Raw genomic sequence first — 15,527 nt, 5'->3', positions numbered from 1 at the left:
TTAAACATGGCTGTTATCATTGAGACCTCCTGCGACCGCCGCGTTATTTCCAGAACGTGTGACTTCGCAAAGTAAAAGTTGTATAACTATAATAGATAAATCGCTACTGGAATATCTTGAGATAAATTTTGAGACACGTGTCAAATTAATCCACTAATTACTATATTAATATTCTCTCACATGTATTACTACTTTTTTCTACTAATTTTATCTTATTCTATTTTTGTATTTACTCTTATTACTTCGTTATTAATTAAGAGAAACGTATGTGTGAAGGATACTCTATTATACAACGTTTTACCTTTTTTCTTTTCAGTCCTTTCAAGTTTATATACACTAGAATGTGAATATATATATATATATATACTGTACTTACATGAACCTGCAAAGGCATCAAGTAAAGAGAGGCAAAACGTTGTATAAAGCGTCCTCGACATACACTTCTTTCCGGTAAACAATTTTTGTTTAAACGTTGCACAATGCAAGACATAATAATTTAAAACGTCTCATCAGAAATACTCTGATATTCTTCAAGTGTTTTTTATTTTAATTTACCATTATTGCTAGGATTTTCTTCACGCAGTTAATTTTGTTAACCCTTTTGATTTTGAGGGCACTTGGAAGCGCTCGATCCATGTGTCGAACAGACGTTCAGCGACCATGCTGAGTAAATTGCACTATGGAATTCTCTGTCAGCTCGTGCTGAGCGTATGAACCTCAGTATCGTTGGGGTTGATAACCCTTCACAAAGGTGTTACAAAATTCCGTCACTGTGACCGACATGGTCGATGCGTTCACCTGCATTTCGACCATAAGATTGAATGATCTTGTTCGCGGATACTAGTCCACTCGATTATATTGCACTTGCGCGAATTGCCCACTCGTAAAGTGCATCCTATCGGAATTAACTGGCGATAAACACGTGAGGCGTGGAAAAATTTCTATGCACGGTGAACGGCGCGGCAGCGCAGGAAGCAAAATAAGCTGGATGATCGTAATCCGGTGAATTTTTCCGTTTACGTCCTTTTTATTCGAGCGTTTCCGGTTGAATCTTTAGCACGATCTGTTTCGTATTCAATTTATGAATATCCTACGAAATGACAATGGGAGAAAACGGAATGGAACGAATATCTCGAGGAAATTTTGTTTCGCATTTTAAAACTTGTGTTTCATATGCTAGCATTATTATATAAAAATTTTATGATATGGCTATATCTGGAAATATATTATTTTAATTTTAACTTTGGAATGAAGAGCGTGAGTATAAAATAACCACGTTATGTAATTTTTTTGTTATCCATTTGGGAATGTTTATTTGTACAGGATATATTTTTCAATATTTGTTTATCCTGTCATCCTGGTTATATGTAGTAATATTATAGTTGTAGTAATAACTATTGTATATAACATTATAGGTAATAGAAATTTTGTTGTGTATAACACCTTACAGGTAACGAGAAATATCTTTTATGGCAGTGAGTCTTGACTATATTAATTATAAATAGTAATGATAACTCATATGAGTATATAATATAGTATAATAAGAGAGTACATACAAATGCCAGAAGTGTTTTGAAATAAAATAATAAACAACTAGCTCCTTCTCAGATTACATTAGTTCTGATCGTGAATTAAACTTATTAATTTCAAATATCAATTGTGTAACCACCTCGTAAATTTAAACAAAAAAAAACTGACTATGGCAAAATGACAACTTAAACGGTGATTATTCTAGTTCTATTAGCTAATTTTGACCGTCAACCGGATCCGGATGGAATTATACTACTACGTATATATAAACGTGTTGAAAAAGTAAACAAATATTAAAAAATCAATAAATTGTACAGCAACTTTTATAACTCTTAGATCTTTTTTTAGATCAATTCCTGAGTTGAATACGAATCGAAAAGTCTGCGTCCATTTTACGATTCGAGAAATTCTTATCGAGATATAAACAATTTAATGTGTCAGGCGTACGCGCATGCGTGGCTGCACGATCAGCTGATTGGGATAAATTAGCGCGCGTTGCGAATCGCACGAGTAAACGTTGATTGCTCATATTTAGCTAACGAAGCTTCAAATTACAAAATAGTACAGAACTTTTCGACTATTTTTTTCACGAAGAATTTACCATCATATACAGTTCCACTATCAACACCTTGTACGTACACGAAATCCAATGTTGAACGTTGGTTTCGTAGAAAGAACGGAGAAGAATCCAAGTCCCTCAAACAGATTCACTCTCAATTTTTTACATGTACAGAGGAGATCGTTGTGCACAAGAGCAGAGTTCTATTGGATTAAAGGATGAAATAAGGCACCGATTCGTTAATTACTTAAACGGAGGAGGACATTAAAGGCAGCCATCGCTGTAAGGATTACGTTCATGACGTTGAACGTGGCGCAAATCCCATCGACTTTCCAACCAGTAATCAAACGCAACTTTTTATCCCCTTTTTTCTGTGAATTATCCAAAGAGCAAGCTTTGCATGCCAAGTCGAGTTGCGTACAGGCGCTGGGAAAACCGTAACATAAAATAGACGGGCACAACAGGAAAGCTCGAGGGAAACCTGAAACAGCGATCGCCGTTGAATGAATGGGCTCCTGGTGAATGCGTTGCGTCGATACACAAGGGTATAAAGGGTTCGTCAGATTCGTTAAATGAAAAGTCATCCGATTACGCGTTCAGACCGACCTTGTCGATACATGTTTCGTCGCGTGCGCAAAATATGTGCACATTGCATGTATTGACACTTGAATTTGGTCAGAGGTGGACAAACTTCTCAAAGGAAACGACTTCATTATTGACACACTTTTTTGACAATCATTAAATGCAAACTCCCTCATTGCGATGCATTGACACTTAGTTCTGACCAAAGGTAGACAAGGTTCTTAAGGAAAATGACCCAACTATTTAATGAATTTTCTATGCAGTATTTTTTGCCTGGTTTATAATATTAAGCGATAGAAGTAATAATTCATTACTTTATAAAATATATATTATAGTGTTCGAATATTCGAATATAGACAAAAATTGACTCTCAGTAATAAAATTAACGAACGAACTTAATAAAAGTTGCTGTTTTAAAATGTTAGGTTGGTGCAAATGAAGTGTTATTTTTACAAGTGAAGTTTTTACTATGTAAAGTATTTTTAAAACATTATGTATTAAATCAAAATAATTTCACATAATTCTATACACCTTTTTCATAGATTGTTATCTCCGGATTTAAAAGGTTTTCACAAGACACAAATTGTTCAAGAAGCAAGAGCAAGTATTCATAATTTTCGATAATGAGGTTCTAATATTTCTATCTTAAACGTTCTTAGTATTTAATATACGTGTCTTACAGTATATGTATTCCTCTTCAATATGACTACAAACAATTGACGACAGAGCAGCGTACTCATTTAATAACACTGAATGGCCAGTTGGGGCTAAAATATAACTTTAGTGTTCTCCAGTACTCTTGTGTGTTCTAACTCTAACTGTATAGCTCTCATCCGCAAGCTCTGCACCCAAAACTTTCTAATACTTACTCTTTGCATTCGCTAAGCCCTCTTAAACTTCTCTCAAACAGAATTCTCTCATTGACTCTAATAAAGTCCTCCAGTCCTTCTATTCACGACTGGACATCCTTAAGGACCCGTGCCTTACAAATATATACGTAAACGGTTCTATTTGAAACTTTATTGCTCATTATATTACTCCTATATTATCAATCAATACATTACTCGATGCAAGATTGTAAGAGGCTTGGGTCTGAGCTGTGACAACCTGACTTACAAGGAAACATATCCAATAGACACACAAAAATGACAAGACACGTATCCGATTGATCAAATTTATGTGGTAGGTAGTTCTCAATACAATATTTAACACGTACTTTTTTTATCGGTAATCGTCGATATCTTCAACTTCACTAATGGTCTTTGTAAACCAAATTAGGCAGATTCGCAAAGATAATTATACTACGTACAATTTTATCATTTCCGAGATTACTTGAATAGTAATAGACGCATAAGATATATTCGTGTCAACTATAACAAAGTTAATTGATTTTCTGACTACGGTGTTGTTTACATGTACTCTGTTTGGATGGAGAAATATTGATTCGATTTCTTTAGTTAGGCTTGATTGGACGTCTTTTTGGGTCACTTTTTTGGGAGCACTGGCCAGAATTGAGAGAGGGAAACACGACATGGAAAAACAATTACAGCTTGGACACTTTTACAATACTTGTATAGAAATGTATGTAGTGAAGAACATATTACGTGACGAGTGAATTACTCTGCTTAAGAGCTGGCAGTTATTACGTAATTTCTATTTATTTATCCCTATGAAGACTTCTGCATTCTCTGCAGACTCTGTACTTTCTTAAATTATTTATACCTTGTTTTACAGTTCTCAATTATTAAAACAATTATTGAAACAATGTTTATAACATAATAACATGTTTTGGGATACAGAACTTTATTTTTGTCTCGTCCTATAATTTAAAAGAATATAATCATTGCAAAGTGTTCAATTCTAGACACTTACATTTAACGTTATTTTACCAACATTAATTTTGTTTAATCAGCTCATTTACGTCTTATAACTTCATATATGTAGTATTATGCAAAAATGTATTCAACATTTGCAGCCTTTCTAAATAATATTTATGATTCATACTCATGCAAGTTTTGGTTTCCAAGTTATTATCTTCTATATTTATGCAATTGATCGTTTTCTATAATCCATTGATTACTACTTTTAGTAATCAATTACTTTTTTTTGATAGCTACTTTTGATATCATACAACTCACAACTTTTTAATCAAGATTATCTTACACACTCTCAAATTATCACGTAATAGTATGTTATAGTATGTTTATTTCATAGAATCGTTCAGATTAGTTTTCGAGGAACTTAGTTTATCGCTAGTTCACAGAAATATGGCTTTCATAGATATTTACTTAGGGTTAATTAAGCTGTCGATTTCTGTAACTAAAAAATGATATTTATCAGTAGATAAATAAATATTAAATTAGCCTTATGGCTGACATTCCATTTATACAACAAACAATCTCTATGTTAAATTATCGCGAAGACGTAAGTAGTTTCGTTGTTGTTACGAGTATCTGATATTAATAGATTCGTGGAAACATAAATTACTAATAGCATATGACCAACCGTTATTTCAAGTTACCCAGATATTCCCAGATGCTGCGATGAAAATAGCGGCGACTAAGCGCATAATCACGGCAACTGCTATATAGCCACTAACGTCCACCTGTTTCATCGACGGAAAGAATAGCAGTAAGTGGAATTTTATACGTCAATCATCTGCTTCCGCGTCCGCAGTCGACGAGCGATAAAGTCTTTCCTCTTTGAAGCATAGGCGCACAAACTCGGGCTTGTGGATAAGTTTGACCCCTTTATTAACATTATTCGACCATGGAAATGAAATAAAACTATGTAAAAAAATCTATATGATAAAAATTATGATATAATTATATTAATTATATTAATTATAATTCTATTTAAAGAACGAAACTTCACCATCATATATTTTAAATTAATAATATAACAAAAAATTTCGTTTACGTCACAATATAGAGCCCATTGTATTCTGTAATTTATATGTAAACAATCTTTTCGTATCATCGATAGTTACTGAAATATGCGTTTATCACACTTTAGCGTGGACACCCTGTATAGTTTATTCCTTACTATTCACGTACCTAAGATACTCTATTCTGATATGATTTCATTTATATTTAGATACGTCCCGTAAGATTTTGAAACATATACACTCAGACATTTTATATTTAAATAATTCTTTCTGTTTTAAAAATTATATACCGTAACTATACATAGAGATTTTTGTTCTTATTCAGTTCCGAATATTCTGAATATAATAATTCTTCTTTGTCGCTTCATTATTATTTCTCATTTTTTATTATTACTTCTTATTGTTAAGGAAGAAGTATCGCTGAACCATTCATCTTCTTTTGACATTTTTTTTTACTGCGCTGATAACGAAGTTATAACTTTTTACACTTACTTAATGCACCTTGTATACTTGAATTGGCATTATTCTTACAAGGAAAATACGATAGTATTTGTTTATTATTAATTATACATTTTTTGGGTTGATCTGCTAAATGGGAATAAGGGGCAATCAACAATAGTCATTATATAATTGAATAAGTATGTAATAATATATTTAAGTATAAACTGTGTGATTTTGAAATAGAAATTATGAAAATGAATGCCAGTGAATGTTAGAAAATACTTTTAATGAAACGCGTAAGGGTCTATAAAATAATCATTTACGTAATAACAGTTTGATGTATCATAAAATCAACTGTCTTCGACTCCCACGAAACGGACGGCTTTTATTTAGAATGCTCAGGTGAAAATTGACATTTTCAACAAATTGTAGGCTAAAAAAAAGAAGTTATTTATGAATCGACCCAATTTCTATTTATTTACACTGCCGCTCAAAAGTACCCGAACACTTGCGAAATATGTACATATGTATTGCCGTTGCATAAAAGTTATTTAAGTACCTAAAGTAGTAACCAAAATTGATTTTATTAGTTTCTTACGAAATAGTTAACGGTTTAAATTAAAAATTACGTATGTCGAATTTAGTAGTACTTCAGTCAAATTAAATATGGGATTCATCGATGTATCCGCCGCGGTTAGATTCGTATTACTGCTTGCACACTAATCTTGTACTAATTCTTATCTCTTTCAAGAGAACATAAACATATCATCAACAATTTACAGACACTTGATACATATCGAAGAATTCCCTGAACTCGTTCTCCATAGACGTGAAACAAAGTGGAACCTGAGATTCTTTTAAATATCGAGACCGTTCCGTTAGATTTAGTATTGCTAGGCAGGAATTTTATTTCTGCATACTCGTTATATAATTTGTACATAAAAATTAATTCTACTATCCAGTGGTAGGTCAAAAAAGATAACAATAATAATTACAATTGATATAAGTGTTCTAAATACCTTTCGTACAATGTTAAACTATTTTTTTGTTAAACATAATGATAACTGTGGCATAAGATTCAAGAAGCATTCGCGGTTTAGAACGTCCGAATGTTTCCCGCATTGTTCGTTTGTTTGAGTGTGGCTGATCGAGTTGGCGCGGTGCTAAAGGGAATTGGCGCGCGTAGCATGTGGCTTGTGTGGGCAGAGGGTTTCAGATTGTTCAATTTATTAAATAAACTTTATATTTTTGTTCATCTTAACGGTGTTTATCGTTTTGCACTGCAAACCTTCCAACAGTTTTATACAACAGAAGCAAGCGTCCGGATACTTTTGAGCGGTACTGTATCTTACTTACCTTACCGATAAAGAAGGTTGCGCACCGCTGCTTTAAAGTCATAAATTCGTCGTTGCTCAATTACCCAAACTCTCTAAACTCCCGGAACGTTCCCTCCGTTTGCGACCGCCCGGTCCGATCTCCCCGGTTCAAGACCCGCTCGAGCATACCCCGGAAAAGTGTCGAACGCAGTTGTCGATCCTTGCCAACTTCCCAATTCGGGAAATGACTTCCACAATCGGATGAGCACCGATGAATACTCTTGTCTCCCTCCGCGACCTCCTTCTGGTTTCCTCTTTTTACACCGTCGACTGGGCGAGCGGAGGCTTTATTGCGGCCGCGTTTGTAGGTATGCGGATGAAAAAGCATAACGCGAATAACCGCAAAAGGGAGAAAGGGGGAAGTGAAAAGGGAGGATATCTCGGGCGCGGTACGTGCACCAGATACGGCCTCGGGAAGGAGGTTCTCTCCTCTCGGCCTGACGGAGGAACACGACAGAGGGCGACGGCGGGGGTGGAAGGGAGAATCGTAAAACGTAGCGCAGAAGCGGCATAGTGGCGGCAGTCGCAAGTGATAGGGCTTTGAAGGCGAAGAGAGGGTGCAAGGGAAGAATCGAGAGGGGAGCTGGCCACAAAGTAGGCGCAGCGCTTTATCGTCGACTATATAAAGTCTGAGACACTCTCGCACTCCCCCTTACGCGTACTCTTCTTTCCTCTAACCCCTCCTCCCCAGGAAATTCTCGTCCTTTCTTTTCTTGTCTTTCTCTCTTAGTCGTTACTTTCTTTGTTCTGCCCCCTCCCCTCCCTCCCTTTCTTTCGTTGCACCGTTTGCCTCTTTATCTTCTCTCTTGCACATCCACCCACGTGTCGGCTCTTTGTTCATCGTTTCGTCTTTCTTTCCAGCGTGTTGGTTCAACTCTCGTCCGTCCGGTGTCGTTCTCTTTTCTTCATCCTTATAACCCATTTTCCACCCCTTTCCGCGACTTGTAATTGTTCCCAGGTTTACTTCGACCCCTACCCTCTATTCTTCTCTTTTTTATTCGTCGTCACTCAAGCTCGGTTACGTCGTTCCTTCTCCTTTCTTCGGTCTATCTTTGTGCTCTTTTCTCTCTTTTTTTTTTATTTCTATTAACAGAGCCTTCTCTCTCCCTTTGGTTGCTTGCAATTCTTAATTCTTTTAGACACCCTTGGACTAGAAAGGTCACCGTTTATGTCTCTTCGATTCGAGCGATTGTAGCCACGAAAAACCGCGGGTCGAACTTCAAAGCGGTGCGGCGCGCGTGTCGATCCAACAGTTACTAATGCAAACTGGGAAATTTAGTATTTTTTTTATCGTATTTTCGCGAAAGCGATGTGAACAGATTGTTGAGATATTCCTACTTATAAGATCGATCGCCATATTATTTGAACTACCCTTAATTAAACATTGAAAAGAATTTTTCAGATATGGCACAAATAGATTACAACAAAAAATGTCTCAGATAATGTGTTCAGACTTATTTGTGCTGGAAAAAAAGATCGCGTAGCGATTTATATTACCTTTTAAACAGGAGCAATTTTTAATTAAAAAATTCATTCATTTTGTCTTGCGTATGTAGCGTAATTAAAAAAAAATAAAATTAATGATTTCTACGCATGGGGCACCGATGCCACTGAAGTTTTGACCCAAGAGTCTAATAAAATTTTTCCTTTCGTCAGCTATAAAAGTTTTAGTTAGCAGTTATGACTATTAAAAGCAAGAAAATTTGATAAGTTCTGAACTGATACCGGGAGTGTTTTACAACGACATTGTCAGTTTTTTTTATGACGCCAGTCTTATCCTCTGCGTCCGTCGTCGTTTCGTTTCCTCTTCGCCTTTTATCTGCGGCTCGACCGCTCGTAACAAGTTCTTCCTCCATTGAGATGCGCTCCCCGTCGATACACCCACGTGTCTATATCTGCCGTATAAATCTGCCTGCGTGGGTGTGCGAACGTGAGAAGGGCTTGTGTATATGGGTAAAATCCATTCATGGACGTAGGATGCGTCGTGCGCAATTGCGCTGGGAGCGCAGGTACGCGGAAAGGTAATGATGAGGCGTTTTATGATGCAGTAAAACGCGCCGCGATCGCAGTTAGCTTCGAAGGTTGTCGGACACGGTGGACGACGCATGCTGCGTTATTTTATCAATCACTTCAATAAATTAACGAAACCTCAATTCGCGTCAAATTATATCCTTCTTGAAGGTTTGGTGTTACACACTGCGCATTATATTCATTTCCTCTTACTTTGTTTTAATTAATGCGCTACTACTTCTGTTAAGTACGTTATCTTGCAGGCTCTTTATAGTTACTTCTGAAAATATAAATTTTATTCAGCCGAAAATTAATCTTTTATTGTTGCATTAAATTAATAGAATAATGTGTAAGGCGTACATTGTTGAGTGTAACAAGTTCTATTCAAATCTAGTCACTTTTCTTATTTTGTTCCACAATATTGCATCCGCCATTTTGAATGTCCAGATTTCAAGTTCAAATTTGAAATCAGCGCCTCAAAAACCCCTGTATACCAAGTTTCATCCAAATCGAATCACTTTTCGCATTTTGATGCGCCATATTGGATCTGTGATTTTGAATTTATGCAATATATTTGAATATATTGAAAAACCCCTGTATGCTAAGTTTCACAAAAATCGTTTGAAAGGAACTCATGAAATATTCAAAACAATTTCTGTAAATGTAATTATTGCCAACTTCTTTCCGAAAATACTACGCTGGAGACCGTGTTTACGATATTTACTACTTCACTACGTCATGCGTACGTATGTCCAGGAATTTACGTAGACACAACTCAATCTTTCATTCATAAGTATCTATTCAATAGTAAACTTTCAAGTGTTAAAACTCGACGTGGAGTCGTCCGATTCTATTCTAACAAAATACAAATTGAAGAGCGGAGATTCTACCATCTAATAGATAGTAGTTATTCATAATAATTTAGATTAATTGAAACTATAGCGCGATAAAAGTTCTCTTTTTACCTTCCTTCGTGGGAATTTATCTACTATTTAAAAACATACAGAAGGGAAATAATTTCTGCTCACAAGCTGTCAGGTTATATTTTCTTAAAATATTAATTTTAAGATAATTTTGTGTTTCGCATTAAAGTATATCTAAATTCGTAAGATGGAATAGTGTACAGCAGTCATCCTGAAAATCTTTGACACGTGCAATTTTTGACGCCAGGGTAAAGCTGCCACGATGGAAATAGGGAGAACCATCCCCCTACGAACGTACCGAAACGAACGAAGGACTTCCTGATCGTAGTATTACTCACCGCTTGATCTTTATCGGTGGGAACTATCGTAGATCTCCAATAGAATTGTTAGGGGTTCGGGCGATTTACACTGTCTAACTGGTAACTGATTGTATTGTTCCCCGCGTTAAACGGAGGCATATTCACTACTGTTACTGTTGTGTGTCCAACTCTCCAGGCCGCCCGTCGCACATTGTGTCGCTTATTGTTAGTGCACAAAATTCAAAAATTCGAAGTATCGAAATACTAATGAAAGAATCTAATTTTCAATATTATCAATAACTTCTACTTAATACACCAATTTGTCGTTACAATTAAAGCATGAAGTTTAAGAAAAAATGTATGGATTTTTAATCGACTGCGAAAAGGAGGAGATTACTCAATTCAACATGTATATTTTTTTTATTCAAATACATGCCAATGTCAGAATATGTATTTCTTTGATTTTATTTTTACAAGTTAATTTTAATATTATAGCACCTTTGAAATAAATACGTAATTTGAATAAATTAAAAATAATTTGTCTTAATCTTTTATATTATAAGTTACTTAACTTTAAATAGACTTAAAAAAAAGTATCGGAAAGTACCGCCGTGATCTTTAAATCTTGTAATCAATTATACAGGGTGTTCGGTAACTGATGGTACAAGTGAAAAAAGTGTGATTCTACATGAAAATATAAGTCAAAAATATAGAATACAAATTTTTCATGCCAGGCTTTGTTTTGAAGAAAATCAACTTTGAGTTTTCGCCAGGTGCGGCTGCACTTGATCATGTCTCGTTGTAACGAATCTCACTGTAGATCGTTGTTTCGATGGTTATTATCGCGGTTTAAGCTTGTTTTTATCGTAACAGGAAGATTAGGAACACGTAATGAAATAGAATGTCGAAGTAATCATAAAGTTTATTGTTACAGAAATTGCTGAAAATATTGCACATTCTGCCCAATACATACTTCTGGTCTTCCAATTAAATTTCTATGAACGGTTTCTAACGTATTCGATTGATGTAATGTATGAAAGGCTACAATAATCTTTTCTTTCAATTGCTCGTGTTAGAAACCAGTAAGTGAGGAAGAGGTGAGAATAACAGGCTGATAATGGGATGCAGCTTTTAAGGTGAAAACACTATAAAGGTTTATTGTAGTTATAAAAGTACAACGTGATATGGCGGTTACACACAAAAGCATCACAGAACAAGTGAAGACAGATGAAACAAATGACACATACATAATGCTTACTGTATGCATTGATACTCTCTCGACAACTCGCAACTTGTGATTTTGTTAGAAAACACAATTGATTTAATATGACTCCATAAATAAATGTCAAAGCGAAATTTCAAAGTCAATTTTCTTGAAAACAAAGCCTCGCATGAAAAATTTGTATTCTATATTTTCGACTTATTTTTTCATGTAGAATGATCCCATTTTCGCTTATACCACCAGTTACCGAACACCGTGTATAATCGCCATAGTTGATTATCACTTGTTCCCATTCAGCAAGCAAATTAAAATTGCTACCTGCAAGGAGTCTCTTTAAACGCGTGATTATTTGTCACCTGTAGCGGAAGTTATGTATGAATGAACCCAATAAATATCGTTTTTACGAAAATATCGTTTGTTACGAGCCGAGGGCTGTGAGGCTTGTTTCGGTCGCGCTGCCGAGGATAGTTGTCGTTTGGACAATTTTTGTTAATGTGGATGTGCGTCCGTGGACGCACCTACGTATGGCTAACGTAGGGTTGCCACTAGCAGGTTGGAAAGTTTTGTCGTGGACGCACCAACGTATGGCTAACGAAGGGTTGCCACTAAGGAGGTTGAATGTCATGGACGCACCTACGTATGGCTAACGAAGGGTTGCCACTAGGAGGCTGGCTGTCGTGGAGGCACCTACGTATGGCCAACGTAGGGTTGCCACTAGGATTGTTAGCTGGCCTCGTAGCTTCTATTATGCAATACACCTCGAGCGGTAAAGGTGTATTGCTGTGAGTCTCCTTAAGGGGTTAGTCGCAGTCAGGAAAATGGAAACGGACAGTTTCTTGTGTGTTTTTTTTAAAGATATTAAATAATAATTTTTCTGAATGAAATGTAAATATATTACAAAGTATGTCTTAAAGAACTATAAAAGAATTTTTGTTTTAAGAAAAGATTAATTCATTTCGTCATAACAGGCGATGGCATGGGTGGCCACTTGGTTTGCGGTGAGCAAGATTTCTTCAAACTGGTGCACCTGAAAACAAAACTAAAGGTAGATTTAGAAAATATATTAGACGAACGGGTCCCTGATCGAAGGATTTTTTATTTTCTTGTATAGTTTTTTTTTATCCTGTATTGAATCGCTCAATTTTAGTGAAAAAATTGAAAATCAACTTCAAATGTACGCCATCTTGTTTTAAATTAATTTTTCCAGAATCCTTCGTTCAGGGACCCGCTAGACTAATATATTTTCGAAATGTACCTTTGTTTTTGTTTTCAGGTAAACCAGTGTAGAGAAATCTTGCTCACCGCAAACCTACGTTTTGAAATCATCGTTTACGTCATCGGCTGTTATGACGATATAAATTAAACGTTTCTTAAAACAAAAAATGTTTTTTAGTTCTTTAAAATATGCTTTATAATATACTTAATTGTTACTTATGGAAATTATTATTTAATAACTAAAAAAAAATCACAACGAAATGTTGTTGTTCCTCTTCCTGACTGCGACTAACCCCTTAACTAAAGAATTCAAGGAATAGGTATTCTTTTCTAACTATTCAGAAAAAATAGTTAGATTTAATCTACTAAACTATGTATATATTAAAGGTTTGGTTAATGGACTATACAAGTGGTTTTTGTATATATCGTGGAAACTAATTCATCCTCTCAAGGTTACGCAGCGAGGTTGAAATGCGGGGATCACGTTTACAATTGAACAAGTATTTACCAAAACGTTTCAAGACTATGTTCGATGGGGATTCTACCTGATCTTGCGACGAGGTAACACGGTGTCTGCGTCTGGTACTCCTCGATTACTATAACCCGAACTTTACTTTACTTTACTTTACTTGAAAGGGATTCTTCCCGATCTTGCCTCGCAGGTTTAAGATATAGCGCGACGTAACTTCAACGTGTCCTCAAGAAATGAGTCCCAGAGATGCGAAACGCATCGGTTTATATACTCTAAATTCGGTTAAAAATCGGTAGTGGGAGTTGATTCTATGAATTCTATGCTGCTGTATGCGGAGATGCGTAGAGGCCCGTAGCTCCTATTTTTCCGTGGAAATCAGTCCCGCGATGCGCCCTAGTTTCTTAGTAAAAACTTTATCGAAGGGCCGCGGCCACACCCGCTCGAAAGGGCAAATGTCACGGAGGAGAGGTTTCATAGAAATTACGAAACAGAGTAAAGTCTCCGCACGTAACACGTTTCTCGGAGAGCTAAGAGGAATTAGATCTTGGAAAATGTACCAACTAGGTACCGAGCGTAGCATAAGCAGTTGCTGTAAACGCTGAGAAGATTGTTGCGTTTATATCAGAGCGATTGTTACAGACAGTCTGCAATCGGTCAACTTTCTCAACGTGTCCCTTTCGTTTGTGTGTTTCAGGCGAGGTGATTGGCCAGCGGTTCCTGGGAAACGAGAGCCACGTGGAGCACTTCAAGCTCCTGGAGCGCGCGACCACTTCCATCCTGATTGGCGCCAGGTAATTGTTACGTGATTCGATTCTTTCATGGGTGCCGGCGGCGCCGGGAGGGGTCACCAGATGGTCATCGACTAGATTCCAAGTCGTTCGATCACTGGGACCCGACTCCCAAGTTCCTGGCCGAGTCACTCCCTCGATTACGCAGCACGAGCCCGATGACGCGGTATCGCAATCGCCTATGAGGCTGCCTGCAGCCCCTTATGACGTGTCCTCTTTAATTTTACATGAGTCGTATTCCCTTGGATCGATCGAGGCAACCGCCGGGGTATTTGATATGGAATAAATTGGTTTCAATTACCGAGTCGAGCTACGGCCAAGGAAAAACGTCTCGCGGTCGTCACTGTTATCGCGATTATTGTTGCATTACCGTTTTATCGCGCTCTTTGCTTTCCTTTTAACTCGATTCCGCTTTTTTTCTGGCCCACGTAATAAAGATTGTTTCTTTTGTTCGTGGAAAATCGGATGACAGATTGATCGTAGGAACGCTGGTTTCTTTCACTTGCTTCATGAGGCAATATTATAAAATAATAACGATTCGCTTTAAAAAAAAAATCTGTTTGTTATTGTGAAATGTAATAGCGATATTGGAATCTGTTACGTATGATCACTTTTTAAAGGCATTATCTAAATTATCATACATAAATGATGTGGTTTTTTTTTTTGCTATCCAATGCAATGTGTCAAAGGCTTTTTAAATGCATATTACCATTAAGCTGTGAATGTTCACGCATATTCATATTTTTAATTGTAATGAATATAATTGAAGAATTGAGATATAAATGAAATTATGTCTTGTCTTCTAAACAGAGTAACATGTATTTTATTATAGATATTTTATATATTTTATCCATTGGCGCACATTCTTGTAAATTTTCCTATATTTTCACTTGTCATAAATGCATAAACATTCGCAGTATAATTATCACCAATGGTATGTACAAATACAAATTTTCTGTAAAATGTATCCTGAATAGAGCCACGTGAAGATAGATTTAAATAGCCAGTTAAAAAGCCTATGAGTCCTATCATGTTGCAGTTATTAGTAATATTTATTAGTAATTTTACAAAGAAACAAATCACTATACCTATAACAACATTTTAAAAGTAATTTATGATAATCACTATACAAGTACACTTTTTATGTATGTAGCGTAGTATTAATATTAAAAAATAGTAAGAAACATATCGTAAATTTATAACGCGATGCATTTTTTAAAAAG

The 15,527-nt window shown here is 36.0% G+C and overlaps 1 protein-coding gene across 1 annotated transcript in view; it reads left to right on the top strand.

Moving 5' to 3' along the window:
• The window catches only part of LOC128891288 (semaphorin-1A-like), a 588,517-nt gene that overhangs the window by 342,936 nt on the left and 230,054 nt on the right, over positions 1-15,527 (top strand). The window contains exon 3 of the mRNA XM_054150707.1: positions 14,211-14,307. Within this exon, the coding sequence (XP_054006682.1) occupies positions 14,211-14,307 (97 nt within the window). The remainder of the gene's footprint in view (positions 1-14,210; positions 14,308-15,527) is intronic.

This window comes from Hylaeus anthracinus, unplaced genomic scaffold (assembly GCF_026225885.1).
Source record: "Hylaeus anthracinus isolate JK02 unplaced genomic scaffold, UHH_iyHylAnth1.0_haploid 12001, whole genome shotgun sequence".
Lineage (NCBI taxonomy): Eukaryota > Metazoa > Arthropoda > Insecta > Hymenoptera > Colletidae > Hylaeus > Hylaeus anthracinus.
Note: the sequence above shows the minus strand (reverse complement) of the source record. Positions and strands in the feature narration are given on the sequence as shown.